The sequence below is a fragment of the Argiope bruennichi genome, chromosome 7 (genome assembly GCF_947563725.1).
Source record: "Argiope bruennichi chromosome 7, qqArgBrue1.1, whole genome shotgun sequence".
NCBI classification, from domain to species: domain Eukaryota; kingdom Metazoa; phylum Arthropoda; class Arachnida; order Araneae; family Araneidae; genus Argiope; species Argiope bruennichi.
Genome location: NC_079157.1, coordinates 125732403 through 125758525, shown reverse-complemented (window position 1 = coordinate 125758525; position 26123 = coordinate 125732403). Strand labels below are relative to the sequence as shown.

At 33.8% G+C, this 26123-nt stretch overlaps 1 protein-coding gene across 1 annotated transcript in view; it reads right to left on the bottom strand.

Annotated features, from left to right (window-relative positions):
• The window catches only part of LOC129975672 (major facilitator superfamily domain-containing protein 6-like), an 84664-nt gene that overhangs the window by 16146 nt on the left and 42395 nt on the right, over positions 1–26123 (bottom strand). The window contains exons 3-6 of the mRNA XM_056088791.1: positions 22777–23798; positions 20411–20680; positions 15821–15917; positions 1146–1307 (exon numbers count right to left, since the gene is read on the bottom strand). Of these exons, the coding sequence (XP_055944766.1) occupies positions 1146–1307; positions 15821–15917; positions 20411–20680; positions 22777–23798 (1551 nt within the window). The remainder of the gene's footprint in view (positions 1–1145; positions 1308–15820; positions 15918–20410; positions 20681–22776; positions 23799–26123) is intronic.

Sequence of the window (26123 nt, the reverse complement as noted above, 5' to 3'; positions counted from 1 at the left end):
GTATGAACTCTCAATATTTTGTCCGAACAAAAGTCTGAATTACAAAATCAATAGAATGAGACTCATTTTTTTCTCTATAAATGCTCAAGAATAAAATGAATCAAAATGAACTAAGTATCAAACATCATCCAAATCTACAGTGATATATTAGATAAAACTCGCTTTTCTGTTACCGTTCCGCAGTGAAAGAGAAATTGTTTTCAAACGATTATGTAAAATACATCACACTTATGAATTTAGATCTAGAAAGAACGAGATTGAGGAGACGTCAAAGACTATTTAACGTAATGTTATGCAGACTGCAAATTTTAGAATTGCAGCCTTGTTCACAGAAGAAGCAATTCCCTTAGCTTTTTCTTTAAAAAAATGCAATGAATGAAGAAAAAGAACCAAATGAAGCATAACAGAAATACGTTCCAATGAACGGAAACAGAGAGGACTCATCAGATCAATAAATAATATCAAAAGTACTGAAATTCAAGATGTGTATTAGGTACAAAAATGATCAAAAATTTTTAGTAAAAGTACTGTACTATTAACAATATTTTTAAGCCAAAAAATTAAAAAGACTTGCCACTGAAAAAAATTGAGTAAAATCATTTGTATATCAATATCGATTTCCGATGTTTGTTTTTCTAAATCACTAGAATCAGTGTTGGTATTGATTTGATTGGCTTGGTGGATAAAAATTGGATATCTAAATAGTCTTAGACAAAGAAAAAATCTATCTCGAAATAAAAAAGGGGGCTTCCTTTCGGGACCTTGGCTTATTGCACCTAATCTTCGTAAGGAACTTAAAATAATAAAATAAAAGGGTCATTGAAAATTAAGTTAAAAAATATTCAAATATTTTATTGTAATCAACAAGTGAACAAAATTTCAAAAGTGTGGCACATCGAGAAGTGAATTAAAAACCGGTTCCATCTTTTCAAACAGGAAACAAATCATGTTATAAAAAACAAACTAAAATCAGTTCTGGTACATTGCACATTTGATGTAAAATTTTTCCGCTAAACTAATTCGAATTGAATAAATGAAAATTATATGCAAATGATTCCCGAATTCTCCCACCACTTGGTCTGAAGAAATGCTAATAAATAAAATGAGGAACGATGATAACGGAAATAAAAGGCGGTGACTCTTACCAAAATAATAGACAAATATTCCTCCGATAACGGCTCCACAGCCTCTGCCCAGACCGTGGTGCAAACCTTGGAGCACTCCCTGGGCCGAAGATCGCAGGTTGGCAGGAGTGGCCTGCGTGATGTAAGAACAGCAGGCTGCCCACACGGCGGCATGAGTAATGCCTGAAACAAAGGCAAAAAAAAAAAAGTAACAAAAACAGAATTATAAATTTTGTTAATTTCTGTGCCAAGACTACTAGGAAAAAAATGGTTAAATTCACATAACATAATTTTGCAGTTTAGTGGTCGACAGATTAGGAATTTAACTTGCATTTATTTTTCCACGGGAGGGCATAATTGATGCACCGGAAATAACGGTGGAACATATCTGTTCGCACCTTGGACACAAAAGGAAATTCTCAGAATTTTTTTTCCTCAGCGCTTTTACAGAGAAATTCTTATAGGGATTTCTTTGACACTTGTCGATTCAGGAAAGGGAATCTTGGGTACCTTTGAAAAAAACGCATTGGACGTTAGGGATTTTTATCCCTTCACTTGCAGCGTGAGAATTATAAAATCACCAATTTTTTTTTAGAGCGCGTGTTAGAAATAATTAAATAAAAAAAAGGTGAGATGAGATTTGGGGCAAGAAGAGGAAATAAGACTGAAGGAAATTTTTAGAATAATGAAATATTTAAGATAGGAAAGTAATTTATATTTAAATTAAAGTTAGAGATATCGATGCATATAAAGAGAAGATAGACAATGAATGTTTAACAGAAGATATTTGGGCCTACTCTCTATTAAATAAAATAACTATATTTTATCTTTTTCATTTGATTTTATAAATTTAGAAGCACTTTAGTTATCGCAGGCGAAAAATTATAAAAAATTGTTAAATATTTCCCGTAAATTAGCATCAGAATTCTGAAGTCCTCCAATCTAAATTACTACCCCGCTTTTACGCTACTCGCCTCAGCTGATTCGTCTCGAATATTATTTATATTTGATTTCAGAAGCACGGCATAAATAAAATTTCATTTACAGAAATTCTCTGACATAAAACCCCCATGTTATTTTAACTTTCTTACACAAGTTCCGTTGCTTATGTACACGCAGTGGGGACAGTCCCATTACATTAAAGCGTTCTTAAAAACATAATCATCCAGTTCATGTATCTTTTAAATGTTCGATATTGTAACTTCACCTTTTCATTTGTGTTGCAAACTCCACAAATATTAAACAGAACCTTTCTTCTTTAGCTACTGACAATGGAAAAAATACCGCGTGATTAATTATTTACTGAAACAATGGGAAATTGGTTTGAATTTCAGGACAACTGTGTCATCTATTGTTTGAAATGAGGTATTTTTTTAAATAACCAAAATTCCGCAAAAATTTGCACGGCTATTAAACTAATGTAAATTTTTTTAAATGGTGTAAAATTGACTTTTAAGCAATAATAGTTTCGGAATTTATCTCTTATCGTGTGTGCAAGTGAAAAATTTTGGAATTTTTCACTCGCCAAATTCAAAATTTTAATTCATTAAAATAATTATAGTTAATATAATTAAACAATTAAAATAAAAATTGAATTTCCTAAACTCAGCTTCATTTTTAATTAAAATTTCAAAAACAAAATCTTCCCACGGTGAGTATTTTCATCCTTCAAGATGTGCCAAATTTAGAAGCTGTAAGTCAAACAGTCTAGACCAATGACCCACTCACTCTTTCTGCGTCGGTCTGTTTGTATCTCTCGCTTTTTTGAAGATTCTATCGATATGAGTAGAGATGACCCAAATCTCAGAAACTGGATCCATCTCGCTACTTTGCAAGGAGAGGTAACGAAGCAAGTTATGCATAAAGGCCCGTGCAAGCAGAATGGTTCGAGAACTACACGCGAATAGTGTTATGAAGAAGTAGAAAGGTCTTTGGGGTCGTGAACTGCGGGCCACGAACTTAATCCCTGACGGCGACCACAAAGGGATTGTCCGTAAAGTATGATTCTATGCTCTCTACGAATCTCCAACGGATTTGCAAATCGAGCGTTTTCAAAGATCTCTGTCTCCTATACTGGCAATTGATAAAGAATGCTCGATTTGTTCACGCTGGGTTGGGTCGAAAATTAATTTGTTAGAAAAGCTCGCGAGCGGTTATTTGGCAAACAAATGTGAGCTAGTTTTTAATTAGAATTAAATACAATAATCCTGCTAACCGCCAAAATGGATTAGTCAAAAAGTAATGATAAATTTTGAAACAATGAAAGATAAAACAAACATTTTTCTATCAAGCTGAAAAGATGGACATTTCTGACCCTATCAGAAATACTGTGAAGTAAAAATGGAATTTTAATTATATTTACCACATTTTTAATTTTTATTGAATATTTTAATTTCTTCCTATTTAGTTCTGCACACCTCATGGTTTTATGAATTTGTTTTGGCTTCTGTTTTTTAAATTATAAAGTTATTTTCTAATTTTCAATATATCAATTAAAATGCAAATTTATATAAATTCATTTTTTTTTCAGTTACTTTTTTACTCATTTTTATAATATAAATTTTTTGGAATTTTGCAATGATTTCCCCCCCCCCTTAGATTTACTGCTAAATGGTGTCTTTCTCAAGGCAACTAAATTAATCTAAAATTAACTGATTAAGCAACATTTAAGTTTCTGCAATTATTGTAATACCAATAGTAAAAAAAAAAAAAAAAAAAAAAAAAAAAAAAAAAATGAAAAATTTTACAATTGTTATTTTATGGAGAAAAATAGACTTCGAATTTTCATATTTACAAAATGAAATTAAATAAAAGAGTGAAAACTACAGAATACTTATTGCATAGAATCGATTAAAATATTTACTTATTAAATAACTGTTGATACGTGAAGTGTGCGATGGTGAAATATTACATTTTCCCATTTTTTGCCTCCAATATAGGATATAAAATATTCTTTAAAGGAAAGCTCTCCTAAAAGAAATTAGATGCATCCGGAAGTATTTTGGGCTTATTATTTCACATTGTACCAAAACGATCGCTTTGGAAAACTGTTTACAGGACATTGCATTCATTCATAACGTTTCTCGAACAAGGGAACTGCTCAACGTATTTATTACTTTGACGCCCACTTGGCTCACTGAAATGAATGCTCACCAAAATTTTCAATTAGATATTTTACGTAACTCGATCTTAATGGTTTCCTTTAGCAAAATATTTTTTAAGCTCCAGATTGTGATAGTCATATAAGTTATTTTTGAAGCCTTACTCCATTCTATGCATTGTGTTATGCATTTCCCGAATTTTTTGTTATCTTCCATAAAATATGAATTTGAAATGGAAGTGATTAAACTTCAACTAACACAAAAAACTATTTCCTTCAAACCAAACATATTTCTTAAAAATATGATTATATAAAATAAAATGGATCAGCATCGGAGTCTTATCTGCATGAAGAAATTTTTTTTTATAATTTATATTATATCTCAAAGAATTATTCAATAAAATGTTCTTTGATTCATTGTAAGATAAATTTTAGTTTTGCCTTCAAAGGAATTTAAACGACGAAAATGTTATTTTGATACAGTTAATAAATGGAATCCGGAAAAATGATGAAGTCTAAATTCTGCACATTTTCGATTTTATAAATCATATTCATTAAAAGGTTCTTGTATTTTCCTCAAAGCGGTCAATGCAGCTATTTTGTATAAAATTGTTTTTTTTAAATAAAAATTTTATAAAATAATGATATTCAGATTTTAACAATTCAAATCAGTTTTTATCGCGAAAGAGATGAACTTTTTTTTCAATTAATGTCGCAAGAATATTTTATTTAAGGAGTTTCATAGGACCAGAGGTCTGCATAAAATTTTAAAACTAATTCATCAAAACATTTATTGGCCCAAATTACATTAAAAAATAATTATTTACTTAATTTTCCTTATCGAATGTGTATATCTATTATTAACAGTATTAAAACTAACTATTGACAGAACTGATATCCGGTAAATGTTAAACCATGTCTAACTCAAGAAGAAATTCAGAATTAATAATATAAACATTTTAAGAAGAAACTTTCTTGTATTTATTCTTTTTTAAATACCGTGTTTCACGTTTACTTCATTTCCTACAGATTTGTGCTTAAAATAATACATTTATAGGTTTCATTTGCAATCAGAGTTAACTCAAAATTTTAATTGGAGCTTTTGTCAACCTGATGGTAACACATTGATAAAAATTGATTTTTCCTATCGTGCAGGTTAAATTTATTTTGTGCGAAAGAAATTGTTGAAAAATATGTTTAAAATATTTAAAAGTTGGTTAAAAGTAGAAATTAAATTTATATATTAAAAATTTTTTATAATGAAAAGATAATTTTTAAAACATTAAGATGATGTAAAAATCCTTTAAGGTTAAATTTATGAGTAGAATTAGCTTAATTTTTTTAATTTAAACTTTTGTTAACGTAATGGCAACACGTTAATAAAAAGTAAATTTTGTCATGCATGCGTCAGGATCGTGTGTAGATTTAATTTTAACTTTAAATAAAATGTATAATTAGAAAATATTTAAAAATATTTTTGTAAATTAATTAATAAAAAAATAACGTCTCGGAAAAAATTGGTATCATTGAAAAGATAATGCTTTAAATTTTAAAATGACATAAAATTCTATCTTCTGTGGTAATATTTCTGGCAATTATAGCCGAAAAACACCAAGATTTTGTTTAGTATTTTAATGAAAAAAAATTATTCTGAAGTGCACATTCTAATTCTCCAAGTATCAAGTAGAAAAACCAAGACAAACGGCCTGGCTTGAAAGCACCAACACACACAATATATTCATCTTTGTTTCTTAGTATAGATTCAAATTATATTTTAAATTCATTGCGAAAGTAAGCGAAACGATAACTCAAACTGTCATTTTGAATAGATACTTTATTTATTCGATAACATAAAGTCTTTTATTTCTAAGTTTGAAAAAAATCCATAAAATCAAAAAATAATAATACCGAATTGACAATTTTAGATACTACTTAGGTTTCTAAAGATGACTGTTTCACTGAAAGGCACAAATACTTTTGGCCACATGTCATATTCATAGTTAAAAGTATACCAGAATATTAAATGGAGAACACTCCGGAATTTTAATATTTAATCTTCCCATTCCTGAAGTGAAGAAATCCATATTTGTTCTGGCAATAGGTTCTCGCTTTTCTCATTCTTATTCCGCCGTCAAAAAAGGAAACATTCAAGTTATGATAATGTTCTCAACTGGCCTTCCAGTGAGGAAGAAATGTTCGGATTTGTATCGACTTCACTGAATTGTCGAACGCATGCGATCTCTGTGAATGAATCGTATTCCATTTGCTTGTCTTCGAAGTGCATTCGCTTTTGCGAATAAAAAATTCAACGTCCCTTTCGTGAGATGGTGTGTGCTGAAAACATTGCGTTTTCGGCGGATACCATCCACAACTGATAGAATGATTTATTTTCATGATAATTATCCATTTTTCAGTTTTCTTCTGTCAAATCTAAAGCACTAAAAATAGAAAATATCTTCATTGATTTTACCAAACAACCTTAATGAACTTCATAATTTTCCCGAAATAGTCATTACCCTCGTTTATTCTTTACCCAATAACGAATGCACTTATGAAACCGAGAAAAAAATTTCATATTATATGTAAACTATTTTCTTGAAAATTTGTAGTCGCATAAAGCTTTCTCAATAAATTACTAATGCTGGAAACAAGCTGCATTGTTAAATTATTGATTAACAAGGAATGTATGTTTTCAATAGAAAAATCAGATTTCCTTTAAAGCTTCGTTTTAAACGCAAATCTTTCTATGAAAAGTGTTTCTGGTAGAAATATTACCTTAAAAGTTAGTTTTTTCCCTGATATAAATGCATTTCGTTAAAGCTCATAATAATTGACCATTTTTCACAAAAAGGATCGAGTAGGTACTTGGAGAAAGCGATTTATAAAAGCTTTAGTTACTTTTTCATTAAAAATAAACAAAAAAAATCGTTTGGCCAGCCATTTTTGATAAGAATCTCGTGTGTTCCAATTTTTAGATTTTACTCTGCTGCCACCGTTTATTTTAAATTACCTTGCGAAATTTACTTTCAGAAAATACTAAAAGTGGTTTAATATATTTTTCCTGCAAAATTTTCCTATTAATATAAACAATGCTTTTTGTTTAGCATCTATTTTCTTTGTTTGCTGTTAATTAACATCTCAGACTTAAGTGTGAATTAGTATTTCTAAGAAATAGCTATGAGTTACAACATACACTTACTATAATACTAATTTAATTAAATTTGTCTTATAATTCGATAATAAATTTCTCCAAATAGCAATAGAGCGTATTCGCAATTGAAAAAGTCCTACAATAAGAAAAGAATAACTATCTAAAGCAGACTTAAAAAAAGATGCAACTGAATATTTTCGCATCATTCATTAATGTTTATTCTTAAACATTCAGTTGCTGGAAGAATAAGTCTTTCATTTGGTGCTAAATGGCACTGTCCCATGGAATTGAAGCTTTATCTACTTCAATCGTTTGAAATTTTGATATTCGAAACAGAATTTCACGAATACTTGGTGTGGGATCACATCCCTTGAATTTTAAATTTCGTTTGGCTTTAAAAACATAGGATGCATTTTCAATATTATACTTTTTTTTATATCCGAAAAAGCAAGGATATTTTGTATACCTAAAAGATATGCAGAGGAAAGTACTATACACATTCCACTTGCAATAAATTATTTTGGTCTTTTCCATTGAAAATTCATTAAATATAAATTTTGTTGACAATGAAGTAAAGTTTGCCATCAGCGGAAACTGCAGCATTGGCAAAAAGAAAAATTGAATTAATAAATGAAGCATTTCTTTAAAAACATGCTTTGCGGGGCGAGGTTTTTTTAAAAGATTAGATGAATTTATATATTCCAAAAATTATATGGACTCATTTTTGCAACCATGCATTTTTGACAGCATTTTTTGGTTCACTCGGGCATTTTCTACCAGGGATATTTTATATTTCTTACAGGATCTTGTATCAAAAATAACAAAGAAATGATATCAAATTTACGATTTTTTTTTCTTATTCAATTGAACTTTTTCTGACTCCTTCCATTTTCTTTGAAATGAAAAGGCTTGAAACTTATCTCCATCTTTATATAATATGGAATAAGTTATTAATAGAAGACACCCAAACAGACGAGAAATTAAATTATTAAATAAGACATTTTGTTTGCATTTCAATCCACAGAGTTTTAAAAAGGATGCATTCAATTATTCAAACGGTAAATAGATTTATTTCCGCGTTTCATTTACTGTAGTTGCCATTCCATTCATGTCTTTCAAGAATTTTACCAAAAAAGTGAATAATGAATTCTTTCTCATTCAGAGAAATTCTTGTCCCTTTTCGGTTTTTCCTTTAATTATTCACCAGCATTTATTCCTTGAAAACAACCTTTTAATTCCTAAACGATCAATTAGTGTTACAACTTAATAGCATTTTTTTTTCTGTCTGGAATAAAAAATAAACAAAAACAATTGTTCCGAATAACGTCTTCCTACTGTCTGCTTTTCGCAACATCTATGTATATATAAAAAAAGGGGAAAAAAAAAAGGTAGAATGAATAATTAAAGAATCCACACATTGACTTCGACCGTCACCGATCCGTTTCCATAGCGACCGCTGAGAGCTCGATCGCAAGGGGAATATTTATTACCCGGGAAGCACTCATTTCAAAGATACCGTTATCTTGAAACTTCTTTTCTTGGGGCTTCTCATTACAGTTTACTACCCTTACAGATACGAGAACAAGAAACAGTTAAGTAGCAGGATATATTCTCGAGCGTTAAAGCAGACGTGCAGTTAAATCACGAAATGCTATCGAATATAAATACACAGCCGTGAACAAAGATAAAATTAATTCCTTTCTTTTTTGATAAATAACGCTGTTGCAGTTCACAATTTTTACACAAAAAATCAACCGGGAAAATAAACGAAAATGAGTTGGTACAAAAATGAAACGCCATAATGTGCGAAGTGAGAAAAATGGTTATTCTGATTCCTGTCATTGCAGCACGTGCTAATCGTTTTCGTAAATTGCAAATGATAGAAGTCTGTCCAAAGCAGTGCGGAGTCCAGCACAGATCGGTGGTGGCGGTAAGCAATAATGAAGTGAAATTTAAAAGGTACAAGAATTGACCTTTTATATTTAACAGTTTGATCTACGAATTTACTTAACTTCTTAATTAAAGGGCACATCTCGTTTGAGACAATCATTATTTAAATTCCTATAATAATATAAAGGCATTCGAGATAAAGTAATTGCCTTTAAAATGTAATTGACATTTTAAATTACTCAGTATTTACATTTAATTTGCAGATTAAAAATTCGGTTAATTCGATGTTCAAATCAGACTCGTTATTGGATGCGAAGAGGTTAAATCTATACTACTATTATAAATGTGAAAGTTTGGATGGATGGATGGATGGATGTTAGTCAATCACGCCAGAACGGTTGAACGGAATTTAATGAAATTTGGCACATAGATAGATCACAGTCTGGAATAGGACATAGGCTGCTATTTATTCCGGTTAACTGAGTGGTTAATTTTTTATTAATTAAAAACTAACTTACCCGCTAAAAATATGAGGATAAATCCCGCCAAAAATGAGTAGGGCTTCAGTTTTTCCCCCACTCTAATGAGGTTAGGCTTAATATATTTTCGACCGATTATTTCAAAGGATTGTTTATTTTCTTGGTGTTTGATGCATTTAAAATTAAACATTGTTAATTAATAGATCTTTAGTATTCATTCTAAAGTACTTTTAAATAAATCAGATAAAAGGAAATTAAAAATTTTTAATCTGCATTGCGTTACCCCAACTGGCGTAGAAAATTCACGCATTTGTGTTACCCCAACTGGCGTTGGAAATTTACACATGCGCAGTGTGTTCCGATTGCTGACAACTGTGTTTTCATTTTAATTAAAAGTTAAAAAATTATGTGTATTATACTGTTGTAGCTATCTCAATCGATAAATAAAATAGACTTGACTTGATTTTAAAGAAATACGGATTCTGTTTTGTTTTATTTCAGGTTACAATGTAAATCAATTGTTTTTAGGTTAGTTGTATGTTTTGTAACTAAATTGTATTTATGTTTAATTATATATTTTTCGCATATGCTTATAGTTTTAAGTGCATCGGTTTTTAGGTTAGTCTTAATTCTTTTTATTTATTATTATTTGATAGTTTTTCGAAGTGCCCAGAAAACGCAAATCTAATCTTTCGAAGAGGAGTAATAAAGCTCGGGCTATGAAAGTAGCTAGAAGACCCATTTGCAATTTTAGCGAGCACTTGCGGACTTCGAACCCCCTCCAGCTGTGGGATAAATACAAGGAAGCTTTATCAAAAGATATCTTGCATAGGCTGGATGGCCCTCACAATAACCTAATCATTAACGAAGCTTTGGTATTGATTGAGGATAAAATGATTTCCATATCTGGAAAATGTCTCACTGATTTCGGTCTACCCCCACCGCAGCGAAGAGGGGAATTATCAAGCGAAGTTGTAAAGGAGCTAAATTACGACACAGAGGTTTTAGAAGCGCAGGTCAATGAAATGATACCACGATTACTTTCCGAGCAGCGTCAAATCTACAAAACGATTCTGAACGGAGTAAATAATGGAGAGGAGGGATTATTCTTCCTTGACGCACCAGAGGGTACGGGTAAGACGTTTGTGCTGAATCTCCTTCCAGCCCAACTCCGCAAGGACCGCAATATAGGCCTGGCTATATCTTCCTCGGGCATTGCTGCAACTTTGCTTAACAGTGGCCATATTGAACCTTTCGTTTTCAAATTGCAGCTTAATCTTTCAAGCGAACATACCCCAACATGCAACATCACCAAAAACAACGACTGGGAAGTCCTTTTGCAGCAGTACAAGTTAATAGTATGGGACGAGTGCACAATGTCGTACCAGCATGCATAAGAGGCGTTAAACCGCAGCCTACAGGACATCCGCGGCAATAAGGCGGTGATGGGCGGCTTTGCCGTTTTACTCGCAGGCGATTTTAGACAGACACTGCCGAGTGTTGATCAGACCGTCAGTTCTCATACACACACATTAAAATTTCCACGCGAACGAAGTCGCGGGTAAATGCTAGTATTCTATATTTTTCATTTGCCTGCGTCCTGGCATAGGGGTAGCGCGTCTTCCTCGTGATCAGGGCATCCCGGGTTCGAGTCCCGGTTCGTGCATGGTTGTTCTATCTATGAGGTGTGTGAATTCGCCCCCCTGTAAAGCTAATGTGACGCATGAAGTAGCTAAGTCGCACTCTTGGCCCTAGTTGGCGATACTGAAAAAACAAGGAATGCTCACTCGGCTTAAATCGCTGACAGATCTGTCAGCGGGCTTGTGAAGTGTTTTAAGTAACAACATATTTTCCATTGATGTCGGGAAGTTATCACAGATGAGCAACCAGATACTCCAGTACACAAGCATGCAATGATCGGAAACGTGTAAATGACGATTCTGAACGAAGGTATTTTAGTGTCATCAGAAATCGAGTTGCCACGTCACAAAAGGGCTGCGACGTTCTATCAGGATCCCATAGGGATAATGTTCACAGCCTTTCCCGAATATGGAACGGTCATCATCGTTAAGGAACAATATTTCTGTTCCTGGATAATCTGCAAACCGTTATTAAATCAGGGGGAGATGGACCCCCCAAACTTTCTCGGATATTCTCTAATAAAGGTCACATGCCACAGAACACTTTGCATGGCGTTGGTATACAAAAATTACGGAACATTAACCTTTGGCAGCAATTTAGCTTTTTACTGAATATGTGTGATCGTTGGCGAGTTTTCTTGGCTATTAATCCCTGACATGCAGTCAATGGTATCCTGCAATCGAGTTTTTGCTTTAGAAGAGTTTTTGTTTTCGAGTAAAAAAATTGGCACAGAACTACAAATGTTGTCAAAATCATCTGCCGAATTTAATATATTTAAGGCGTTTTTGAATTATCGCGTTTACTTGTTTCTGGAAATGCAAACCGACAGGTAGTCAACTCCTTGTGGACTATCTGCCGGTATCTTGGATTTGGCTCAAACATTATAGATGTTAAATATGTGTGCCGAATTTTTTCGACCAAGCTCCGTACAATTTGTAGTTATGTTAACTTATTTTCGAACCTCCGGGCAGACAAATTTCCTCTGAATGGATTGTGATCAATATCTGACAGACATTTACAAATTTAGTCCAAAGATTGTACCGACTTGCATTATCTTTGAGTTATCTTTGCCACAGACGGATGAACAGATATTTTCCAAAAATACGTTTTTCGTATTCGTGCACGATCTGAAACATGACGATTCTTTAAAATATATAGTTCGAATTTTTTTTTTGACGATTCCACTTCGTACACGAGAAAGCAACAAACCGAACCAAGTTGCAAAGACATCACGCTGCAAACCCTATTGTACAGAGCATGCATTCATGAACTGGAATGGGCATCCAGTTCAAACCCTCGCGGTCTTTAGAGAAACTTCATTCGGTGGCAAAGATAATCGAATGGCATGGATGCAAATGGATCATATGTTGAAATGTTCGATTTTGCTGACAATAAAATTCAGTTTCGTCTAAGTTTTTTTAGCATTACAGAGGAATTTGATGCTTTTCGACACTTTCGGTGTTAACAACCTTAAAATTCATTATACAGAGGGACTTATATTGAAGGGGACAAAAAGTTACCATAGTAAGAATTCTGTAACTTATTTAGTTGAGACAAATTTATTAAAAAATTACATTTATAGAAGTATTAACTGGCAATAGCGAAAATTCTCCCAGAAAAGAAATCGCTGCTTGGATAACGCTCGCCGCCGTTATCCATTTGGCGTCATCCATGCAAGAGAAAGCATTCCGTGTTTTGGAATATGCCAAAAATATCTTCGTTTATGTTTCAAAGAGATTTTAGCGTGACGCTAGGTAAAGAAACACTGCATCAGCAGAATACTGGAGTGGACCCGTTCCAGGACTCGGGGCACTTATGCAAGAAAACTAGCCCAGAACGAACATTTGACAAAACGGAAATAGTTGACAAAAATTCGTGAAACGTTTTCACGAATTCCCACGCGAATGCATGCCTCAAACAACGGTGCGAAGATTTGGCATGTCTTAACTGGCGTGTTGGACTCATTAACAGGGGATATTCTATCACGAGAGTGGCAAGGACTGGACTATCTCACAGACATTATCCATCTCACAGGAGGGGCACATATAAAACTGCTGTAGGATAGTTGCAGTTGCGTAATAAACTTACCAAATTAAATCACCTCGTCATACTGCGATATCTTGATCCAGACCGATCAAATAAGAGATTAGCGGAACAAAACGATTCTTTTATTTACAGCCCTATATATGTGCACAAAAACAATTTGTTCTCATCTAGGTTAATATTATTTACGAATATCAAATAGCAGTTCGATTACGAAAAAGTTCCTCGATCCAATCGGAAAATAGACACCATAAAAACTCTAAACGGCTACTCCAGGGCCGGTCCAGAAATCCGCCGATCTTTATCGGGTGGATCCTAACACAGAAGCTCGAATCACACGGAGCTTCTCAAAAAAGCAAGTACTTTTTCGCCCTCCAAATTCTAATTCAAAGCCTTTTTCTCTCTTCTCTCTAGAGAAAAAAAATACTGCATTTTATTTCTATCAGATATCTTACCTGCGGGTTTCCCATTGGTGAACTTGAGTACCAATCACCCATACAGCTGTTCAGCGAGCGATCGAGGGAGTGTCTGTTAAGGATCCATCTTTGTGGCCGGCCCCTCTTAAACATATGTTAATTATAATCAATTCGGCTGAAGTGCACCTAGGTTTGACACTTAATGACAACGGTTGCTGGTGATGGATCGTTTCTTGACTTTATTTTTGTCCCATTTAATGTGAATCCCCCACATTCTTGTTCGCAGATTTGGAATTTCTGCATATATAAAAAACTCCTTTTTAATTTTATTTATTAACTTCATTACGATCCTAACTGAGAAGACCATTATAAAAATTCTGTTTTATCATAAAATTTGAATCAAAAATATTCGGGACTGCAAACGAATGCGAGAGAAAGCGATCCTTGTGAAATTAAAAACAGTTCATTTTTAACATAAAGTTCCTTTAAAACAAGTAATATACAAGTAATAAAGGAAAACGGTGCAATTTTAATAAATAAACATTAAAATTTTATATATTTTAAAAATAATAATTTCAAATATAGTTCTGATCTTGTATAAAATAGTTATGCAATAACTTCAAAATGAGCAGTAAAATTCGTATTTAAATCGTTTCAGAAATATTTCAACTAGAAACTTTTGATTGAATACATTAAATAGCAGTTATGTATTGCGTGAATGAAGGGTTCCAAAAAATTATTAGCTAACGATCTCGGTGGACATAGATTACAGATGTATTTCATTGCTATTAGCAATTAATTATTGCTTAACAAAAACAATTAAAACAATTCAGAAATTTTTTAAAAAAAATTACAATTTGCAACATTGACTTCGAATGGAAAAGTAAATTCAAACAGACGAAATTTTAATATTGTTTAAAATAAAAATTTCAAAGACCACAGAAAATTCCAAGTTAAAAACATTCGAATTAGTTGAGTTCCACTATAATTAATTTTTCGTCAAAAACATTTTTTAATTTCATTTCCCAAATTTTGTTCAGGAATTAATAATGTAGTCTAACCGTTTATTTAGGCTACAAGTTTACGAGAGTCACTTCAAGGAGTTCAAACCAAACGCGTAATTGGGAAGAAGATGCATTTCGATACGAAGTGAGCACATTCTGTACTCAACTTTTACATTTCTGTATGTTCAGATTTTGTATTCGACCCGATGGACCGGTCATTTCACGTTGGCCTTGGAAGAGAGAAACAAGTTTACTCTGACCTCGCGAATGAACTCATTTTTCCTCCCAGAGTTGTGAACCTCGCCAAGATTCAAGAAGGAATTTTGCACTTCTCAAGGAGATCGCTCAGCCGAATGAAATGGAATGACGGCCCTTTAACCGTTCGCAGTCGGAAAGATAATTCGATGCATAATTACTCACTTAATACATGGACCTGTTTATTACACCAAAAAATAAACACATGCAACTTTTTGAGTTGAGTTTTCCTGAAAAATGAATCTACATCATTTTAACATATCTGAAGGCATTTTTAAAAATTAAAATTAAACAAATAAACGTCAAAATGATGCATCATCTTGAATGGCGGTTGAGAGAAGTCATTCGACTGCGAAGGGTTAATACAAACCAGCGAATGATCTTTGAGAAGAGTGGTTTATCAAAATTTACCAAAGCGAGATCTCCTTTTTAAGAAAAGAATTCAACAATGAGGAATAGCCGTCATAGGAATATCTAATATAGTGATGGAAAATACATGGTTTCCTAAAAGAAGCGAGCAAAGTATGAAAATATCAGCATTATTTTTCCGCCATTTGAAATTTGTATTCAGTAATTTATTTAAACAACGAAGCAAATAGTTATTTAATTTGGTCCAATTTTTGTTTCATTGGTCCAAAACTCCAATGTGTCCCACTCATGCGAGAGGTTCAAATGCTTTTCCTAATTATTTATAAATGGTATAACCGCCTCACTTACCTTGCACGAACTCAAATGGGAGCACCCACCACGGGTTGCGCAACCATGAAATGTACAGAAATCTACAAATATTGCCCACCAGACCAACGCAAAGGACCTGCAAAAGAAAGGAAAACTTTTTTCCTCAGAAATCATTTCAAAAAGTGTTCCAACGACATGAAACAAATTAAAAACTTTAGTTCTGTCAGAAGTTTGAGATATCTTAAAAACCGTTTCGATATTGCACGACTTTTAAGAGTGTGCCATCATTTCAAGGCAAATAAAATCAGTCCCTCTCGCAGCAGTGCGAATGGATTGATTTTATGGCTCAAAAGATTTTGTGACACCTTATGGCTCAAAAGTTTGAATTACTTCAAAAATATTACAGGATTTGTGCGGCATTAAGATCATTGCGATAGTTTGTAAATGAAATAAATTGTGTCTGCAACGAAGCAAATATTGATTTTATGGATCGGAAGCCACCATTGAGTCATCCTGAGTAATGTTCATTAATGAAAGTTATAAGGACACAGACTTCCAAAAATTAAGGTGCAATTTTTTTTTTTTGTATCGACTTTACAAACCATTGAAAATAAAAACATGAAAAATCGAAAAAAAATTGAGCATAAATAGTTATTCCTTCCATTTTACTAGGTTTTAGCTTCAAGCATAGTTTGAAATTAAATTATAGTTTATTTTTTTTATAAAAAGTCTAGAGTAAAAATGACAAAGATATCTATCAGAGCGTAAATAAAAAAAAGAGGAAAGTTTTCAAAAAGAAACGCGTCCGCCATTGGTTTTAATGCATCGATGTTTAATTCTCACAATAAGGCTGCCGGACACCGAAGTGGGAAGAAAGAACAATTCAGAAAAGGATGTTCGTTCACGCTCATTTAATGCCTTCTGAGGAATACTTGAAGTACACATCTTACGAAGGAGTTTCAGAGACTTTCTTTCAGATTATTGTCCAGAAAATGGGACAAGGGTTGGTCAGTTTTCTTGCTCTCATCTTAATCCTCGACAAGTCTGGATCAGCAAGAGTAGTATTATCTATTAAGATGAATCTCTTCTCTATAATTCACAATAGCGAGGATGATTTCAAGAAGTCAGTGGGGCCATCCAGAGAGATGACAGCTCAAATCCTGATGGCACTGACTCTCAGAAACATTAGATTTATGGCACCTGATGCCTCCTTTTTTTTTTCCCGCATAAGCGCAAGGCTTGAATCATTATCCAGAGTAAATCCGGCCTCACCTGTAACGAGTCCAGATGCCCTTTGCGGTTGAGTTGAGGTGACGTACTCTTTCGCCCAAATGTCGCCAATTTTCCATTCTTTCAGCATGCAATCCTCGATTGTGAAGACGTTTTCGCACCGTAACAGCTAATATTGTCGCTACTCTTTTATCTGAAACGAGCTTCCAACTAATAGCGGGTTTTTGTCTTCGGAATGAAAGTGCTAAACAGCGATCTTCTTAAAAGTTTTAAATGTGAATTATTTTAAAAAGTTCTTCTTAAAACTGGATTTTCTGACTGAATTCAATTCTAGAATTTTTGAACTACATTGCGAGACATTAAGTCGCCTGTTCGATCGTCTGCCATACCAATGAATCACATGATTTCTTTGAGGCATTGCCAGCTATATCTTTATTGATAAAACGATGGAGTAACAAGCACTTTCATAAAAATTCATAAATTATGGAAGCAAGACAAGTCGTTTTATCTGGCTTCGATAAATATTTCTTTTTCAAAAATTAAGAGGTTAAAACTTTGGCTGAATTTTATTTTTGGATACGATAACATTCGCTTAAAACCTTTTTATTAACATTCGTGAACTTCAAAAATCAAGCTGTACTTAAAACCTTTGAAGGCTAATGTGTAGAGAACTATAAACTTGTGAGAATTCATTGAAACATGTAAAATCGAAAACAAATTAGTGAAATGTTAAATACTATCAACTGAGGAACAAATTTAATTACGCCTACTTTAAAACATATTTTTGCTAATATATTATTTATTTTAATTATTTTCTTCTTTTCGGTCTTATTCATAATTACTATGAAACCTTGCAATCAATTGTTTTCCATATTGGTTGCCACTCATATGTGTAATCAGAATCTTAAAAAAATGAATTTAATTGATAATTAGATTCTGAAAATATTAACATAATGTACTGTCATCGCGAACACGCAAGTGTACTAGATTTCAAAAGTTACAAGCCAATCAAACAGGAGAGAATTGTTGCCGAAATTAAATTATCCTTTTCACCTCTTTATCAGATTAGACATAATTGGCTAAATGAAAGGGGAACAAAATTCTAACAAGATTTGCTTTTCAATGTTGTAAAAAGTAACACTAAACTAGTCACATCATACAAGAAAGTAGCGGGAAGAAGACTCCTTGGTTTTGTTCTGCCCAGACAACTGAGCTTCTGTCGTTCGCTAGAGTAGTTATTACTATCTTTTCTTGCTATAGAAAATGTTTCTAAAGCGGCTGAAATCTAATTTTTCTTAAGCATATCGGGTAATACAATATGAAAATGGTAATTAATTTTCTGCAACGACTTTGCTTATTTTTTAAAATTCTTTTAGTGCTTATAATAAACTAAAAGATTTCTTTGGCAATTCAAGCAGTGAAAGTTTCGAATGTATTGCCACTCTAAGAATTCGGGATGGTGAGGGTCATTTATTTTACTTACCATTAACAAGACACTCCTGCCGATGTGCGAACGGTGTTGAGTTCACTATTTCTAACATCTCTAACTTTGCATCCCCCACGCATTCTATCTGCTTTATTAATGTGTTGGTGAGACGAGAGGATTGGCAGACGAGGTTTGAAAAATCGAGGAAATAACAGTTACGCAGTTTGGGAGAATGGCTGATCTTAAAGATCAATGAATGTTAAAATTGAATTTTATTTTGGATTCAGTTAAGGATCATGCAGAAGAAAAAAGAATGGGGATCACAATATAAAGAGAAATATCTTGCATTTAAATGAGATATGCAGAAGCAAATGTAATAAATCATGAATTGAGTTCATCTAAAACACAGAGATGCATCTCAATGTATAATTCAAGATTCAATCTCATGAAAGACACAGGGATGGTATCCAAGAATCCAGACATTCAAGAATCTATTGCATCATAGACCCAGGGATGAGTCATAAGATAATTCAAAGATTCCATCGTACTAAGAACATAAGAATTGATTTTCATTGTTTTGAAAACACAGGAGTGGATTCAAAGGTATGCTTATGAATTGAATCGGATCAAAGTGACGGGAGTGGGTGCCGAGGTGCTTCAAGGACTGCAATATGCCAAAGACATAGGAAGGGATTTCAAATGCATTCAAGGATTTTATCGTTGAGAAAACACATGGATGGATTGAAAATATACTAAAGAATCTCAAAGTATACTCAAGATATGGATCCCAAATGAGTCCATTGAATCATACCAAATTCAAAGAATTTTTCCTAAGAAGTATTCAAAGACCATACTATACCAACGACACAGAAATGGATTCCTAGAATACACTCAAGTATTTTTTTTTTGTCGTGTGACTATTTAAATCAAATTTTTGCGCAGTAGCTTCTGAGGGCAAAGACCCCTGAGCACCCGAGGGCAGAAGTCTGACTTCTATCTCAAATGAAGATAGCACACATACACTCGCTTGCACAACCCCTTTATACTGGGGGGCTCATTCAAGCACCTCACAGAAAGAACACAAGGAAGAGAGCAACCATGCCCGAACCAGGACTCAAATCCGGGACGCCTAGATCACGGGGAAGACGCGCTACCCCTAGGCCAGGACGCCGGCCATTCAAATATTCATTGTTTTTTAAAACACCGAGATGCATTTCAAGCTGTAGAGAAGACCTTCATCATACCAACGACACAGAATTGGATTAAGAAGAGAATATTCAAGGATTACAAAATCAAAGTGCGAGTCTGGTTGCTCTGTGGTTTTGACATACTTGTATCAAAGACGTAAGAATGAATCCTAATATATCGAGGATTTTTTAAAAAAACTTGCATTAGTTGGAGCCACCTATTGCTTGATCTAGCAACGAAATGGCACCATACAATATAGAAGACATTACAAAAAAAGGAAATAACAATAACTTATACAAAATGACAGTGAATTGTTAGGCTTTATTTATTACGTCCTCTTTACCGCTGAAGAATTCTACCCCATTGAACATGACCACCGTTCTCGGAGAGTGCATCTCTGCAGTAGCGAATAAATGCAGCGGTCGGAGCTGAATGTAGGAGGAATGAATAACGCTTAACATTTCACAGCCATTTCGTATGGGCAATTATTTATTCTTTTTTTGCAACACTTTTTACATTATACAGTGCCATAAACAGCCCCACTGGCGATTATTTGAAACGAAATTTTTTCATGGAACTTTATTTTTTTATATCCTCCTTAGTCGCTATACGAGTTTGGTGTTCATTTCATTTGTTGGATCTGCCTATGGGTGTCTCTGAACAGTGTAAGTTGAAAGAAAAATCAACCGGTACTCAAGGATGACTTAGTAACAAGGATACAGGGATGGATTTCAAAACATAATCAAAGGATTAATTAAAGCTTTTTAGATAAGGCAGGGACATACTTTTGTGTGTCCTATCTGCCTGATGAATTTGAAGCTGAAGAAGTAGGCGAAGATCTCCGAGATGTGGTTGATGACGGAAGCGACGCCGAAGAGGGTGGAGGTACCCCCGAGATCTTGAAGGTGCCAGAAAAGGAAGGTGAAGACGAGGCCGATACCGAAGCCCATGAACCAGGTGACGTAGAGGAAGGCTCCGTAACGTAAGTTGGCAAAGGTCCGCATGACGGAGAGCCACTCAGGTAGTTGGCGAGTGGTCTGCGCAAACACGGTGCTCTGTGAAGAGATCAAGTTCGAAAATTATGCATGCAGTAGAGTTTTCAAATTCTCTACATTAGCGCCTTCAATTATTAATGAACCTTTTCGAGTTATTTCTGTTTTTAAAACAGAAAAAAAAAATAATAGAAAATTAAATGTAAATAAAGGGCAAGAATCCGATTTAAAGCGACTGTTAAATAAATTTTACTAAAATATTTAATCTCCTCCTGGGGTAGATCAGTCTATGAGGATGAGAAGCTTCCAGTATGGTGGTTGATTCTCGCTACCCTTCTGAGTACAGAAATGGTGTGGGGGGCCAGCTACCCCCCTACCGATGTAAGGACGTGCCTCTTATAGGAGGGGTTGCAACTTGCTCGGTGATAGAACTTAGGACTTAACCTGTCGCGGCATCAGGTTATTCAGATTTTTAGACATGGCTTCGGGCTTTCGGAGTAGTCATCTATAGTTACTAAAACATTTTAAGCCGTGATGGAGTTATTAGATAGTATGTTTCACTACAGCAAATCTACAGGATGAGCTGATTAATCAATATTTGAAAGCAGAGCAGTTGTAGAAAGATATGCTAATAAAACTGTAGCATCTCGAGTAGGTGAAGACTTGGTATTTTACAAATCCTGTGAGCTTGCACATAGCTTAATTTTAATCACAAATAGTAAAGAATTGAAGAAGAAATGAGTTCATTCTTCATAACCATCTCTGAAATGTTATCATATTCAATACTTTAAATATTAATGCCGCTTCTCCCTATTTGGGTCATGATTTATGAAATATTTACAAAAATCGAAGACATAAATTTTCATAATACGTTTTTTAAGAATGCTGTAATGATATATAAATTGCATGTGACTGAACTGCCATTTCAAAACTGTAAGGCTATTAAATATCGAAAAAAAAATTAAGAATAAAGAAATAACAAAATTCGTTAATGCAATATTCGAGATTATTTGCAAGCTTCAAATAAATTCACACAGAGTAGTTCCATAAATGATGGCTAGTGTTTGCAATATGTTTCTTTTTTTAACTTAAGGTAGATAGATATTAACAAAGAAACCTTTACCAATCAATTACTAAATTTTATTTAAAAATGCTATTTTAAAATAAATGCTGGGGACTATTTCCTCTTAAGCTCTCTTAAAACTATGGCTGAACACAGATTCATATAGTTCATTTTCCCCCGGAAATGTACGGCAACACCATTCTCTAACGGATTATTGATTACCCAGCAACAACACATAGCACTCATATGGTAAATGGTTTACTCCATCAGCAGCGTGTTTCTCATTCATATATTATTCCAATCTATATGATTGGAATAATATATGAATGAATGAATCCTAATATATGATATGGTACGAATCATATCTGAATATATAACATATAATATATGACTTATAATTATGATATGAATCATTGGAATAAGATATGATATGAATCATTGGAATATGAATCCTATCGGAATAAGATTCCATATTCCGCTCTATATAATTAATATTAGTGTTTGAATAGCAAATCTCCTCCAAAATTTGTAATGCGGTAAAAAAATGACCTGTATATTAACTGCTTTGTTAATTTATGAAAAATATCCATCTTGAAATTCTAAAGATATAATTCTAATGAGTGTATTCCCTAACTAATTATAATTACAGGATTTAAAATAGTTTTGCTACTAGATAATATTTTTTTTTCATTACAAATAAGTATTTACAACATCACGAGTATCTTATTGACTATTTTGTACTAAATTACGTGTGTATGAATCACCGAACCAAAACATTAAAAAAAAGTAGTTTAAAAAATTGTTGAAGCGAATGTGAAACGAACTATCGATTGAATAATGGCCATTTGACCAAGGACAAAACTCTCGCAACGTAGCTGCTACGATCACCCACATCTACCATGCCAAGCACAAACTGAAAGCTTCTCTCTGTATCGTGTTTAAATTTTGCTTCCGAACATTTCTTGTTTGTTCTTGATTGAACATTTGTCTGTTTGTTTGTTGATTTATTGTGAAAAAAAAATGTGACCGATGAGCTTAATTTTAGAAACTTACTGGCAGTCATGCATTTACCTACTTTCGAACCTGCTCATCTTACCTTTGGAGCTGTCTCTTCAGGTTTTTTCGGAGGAGGAGGCGGAATGGGGGAGTCGTCCATAACAGTCCCTTCTGTCAGGAAACTGGGCAGTCCGGTTCCTTTCACGGGGGGTTCGGTGCCGTTCTGAGCAACAGGTTTCATAGGAATCGGATCATCTAAGGATTCGTAATCGAACTTGAACTGCGTCGCCGCCATCAGGGCACAGCCCATCAGAACAGAGAAAGTCGCGAAGCAGATCGTGTAATTCCGTTCTCGCTCGTGGGGACCGCAGGGATGGTCGGGAAAGGCGGTCGAATGATCCAGCGCTATTCCCACAAAGAACATGGCCAGCCCCCATCCTAAGGACCCAAACATCCTTTGCTTTCCGTAGTTATCAGCATTCTCCGCCAGGTAGGAGATGGTAGCAGAGTCCGCGAGGGTGATGGCAGGGGCGCTGAAAAATTCTCCCAAGACGATGAGAAGGACAAGGAGGAAGAAGACTTCGCGGACGTCTTCCTCCTTGTAGACGATGCGGCTGAAGCGCGGGGACACGTACGAAACATGCTCGTCTTGGTTATAATTCAGAGTGTAATCCACAGAGTTAGGGGACTTTCCCACAATGAAATTCGGTTCCTTTTTCTGGTCGTTGGATTTTCCAGATCTGTCTTCCTTCGTTGGCTTTCTAGGATCGTCCTTGAGCAGTTGATCTCTTCGCTTTCGAATTCCCATCAGCCAGTTGCCCACCTCGAGCTCATCCATGTTGTTGATGACGTCTTCGTAAGTGGCATTGATGTCCTCTGCGGATTCGTCGTAAGTCGATGCCCGGTCGATGAGCTCTTGCTCGTCGTAAAGAGGATCGTAGTCGTCAAGGTCGATGATCGGGGCGGCCCGCTTCTCGCGTCCGTACCCGGACTTGTCCGGCACGGAGAGTATATGATGGGTGTCGTTCTTCATGACACAAGAGGAAGCTGCTGGCTGAATAAAGGCCAGAGCCAGTGTAAAGACTATCCATGATAGAAGCGAGAACAGCAGCATTATCTTTCCTGAAAAGAATATCAAATAAACATTAACGCACACACAGATGCACGTACACGCAACATTTCTGCCAGTAGTTATATGAGATGAATACATTTTGTAATGAAGGAACATCACATTTTCCCCCGACTACAAAAATTTACTGCGCGAAAATCATCGCATTTTGATAAATGCTTGTTTTTGGTAATTAGAAATAACATACACGCAGGTACAATATCGAAAAGAAAAACAAAAGGAATCACCCAAATTTATTCCGTTTCCGATCATAGTATATGAAAAGTAAGAATGCCATCTTAAAACTAGTAACGCATACTAAAAGATGATGTGTCTAAAATTTTCATAGGGGATTATATATATATATATTTAAAACTATACAAACTTTGAAATTTTTTATGACAACGCCCTGTTCTGAGGTCATGAATAGATTTCACACGGGAAAATAACTCGGTACACATTTGGGTTGATGTAAAAGGAATGTATCGAGAGATATTCGAAGTTTCCTTCTAAGAGGTTGTTTGCATATTATGAGTGTAATGTTTATATATTCACTGGACGTCCGTAATAGCATTTTTATTTTTGCGAAACTTTAAAAGCATCTTTGAAGTTTCAATCTACAATCATTTGGTATTTCGTGCATTATAAAATATTTATAGTCCAAATTTCTAGTACAGGTCCGATTCTTTTGCGCAAAGAAATATTCAAGAGGATTGAAAGTTTTACTCAAATTGCATCTGAGCCTAATTCTCCATTACGCTGAAAGCAACAAATGGGAATGTTTGCTTCTTTCGCTAATACACTAATGAGGGGAAGAAATAAAACTGAATATATTTTCAATGTTTAAAATAAATATTAATTTTAGTGTTAAAATTAATAACTTATCATAGAGGGAAAAAAATAACTTTTTGCACTTTATTCTTGTATTTCGTTATCAGTACGTACTGTTCTTATCATCATTTGCATACTACTCATAAATAGACACGATACACCACATAAAAAAGCACACAACACATAATTTACAAGCACATAAAAATGTTAGTGCATATCATTCGCTGATTAAATGTAAATCAGTTTTCTTCCATGATCTACAGGCAACTCAGTGTTCGGTACAAATGCTTTGTGATCGCGAAAGATTTCGTTGTGTGAAGACATGTATAGAGGTTATATGCTTGGTTATATTAACGTCCAGCTTTTAAAGCAACACTAGGGCTATTTTGGGAAGGATCTCGTCATTTTGACAAATTCAGATGACAAGGATGACACCTGAGCTGGCACCCCCTCTCCTAACTCCCACACCACACCAGGGGGGGACGTTTGGTCCCGATGGATGTAATGTGCACCAGACCTTCTTAAACGACTATGCTTGTTACAGACATGAAACCAAAATCGCTAATCGTTCTAAATATTAATTCAATTTTTACACAAACCTTTAATTTTCATTATTGTTGCACTTTTTTAAATTCTTATTTATCTCATGTTTTGCTGCTTCTGATATGATTAAAAATTTGAAAATAGTTATAATTATAGGAATATTATATTTATATAATTAAGATAGTAATTATTCCATAAGATGTCTATAAGGAATATTCAATTTAGTAATTGAAAATATATATTAGAATGTATAATTTTTTTGTAATATGTATATAATTTTTGCATTTGTCCTTAAAAGCTTAAAATTTTTCTTTTCAAAAGGATATATGAATAACACATTAATGTTCTTAAACAAATTTATTCAATAAATCGCCATTGTTCATATAATTGAGGTCAAATAAAAAACGACGCAAGTATTTTAAGGAAAAGCCACTTACAATTTCTTAAATTCTTTGCATTTATTAAATCTCTAAAAAAAAGTATTAATCAAAAAATGAGTTTCGTCCGACATTTTGTGCAATTTTTTTTTGTTATAAAGTACTTTTGCTTATCAAGAGAAATTCTTTCAAAATTTTATTTTCCAAGAAGTTTATTCAATTCGACTTTCAAGTCAGTTGGAATTTATTGTTTTTAAAATTTTATTTGAAGCTTCAACCTATCATTTAAATTTCAAGCAGAAACTGCGCCATTTTATTTTTATAAAAATAATGGTAAACTAAAATATCAATCCATATTTTGTGAATCGTTAAAACTATTTGAAATTCTTCGTTTCGCATGTATGAGAAATAAATGCAAGATATCTATTGCGCCCAAAAGATTAATATTAAATGTGTTATCTAATAATGTTTTGATCCAAAGTTTTTATATTTTTTATGATAATATACAAGATTGTTATAATTACAATTACTGCAGATTCATTTTATGAGACTTGAGACTTTAAAACGAAATACTGAACATAGAAATAA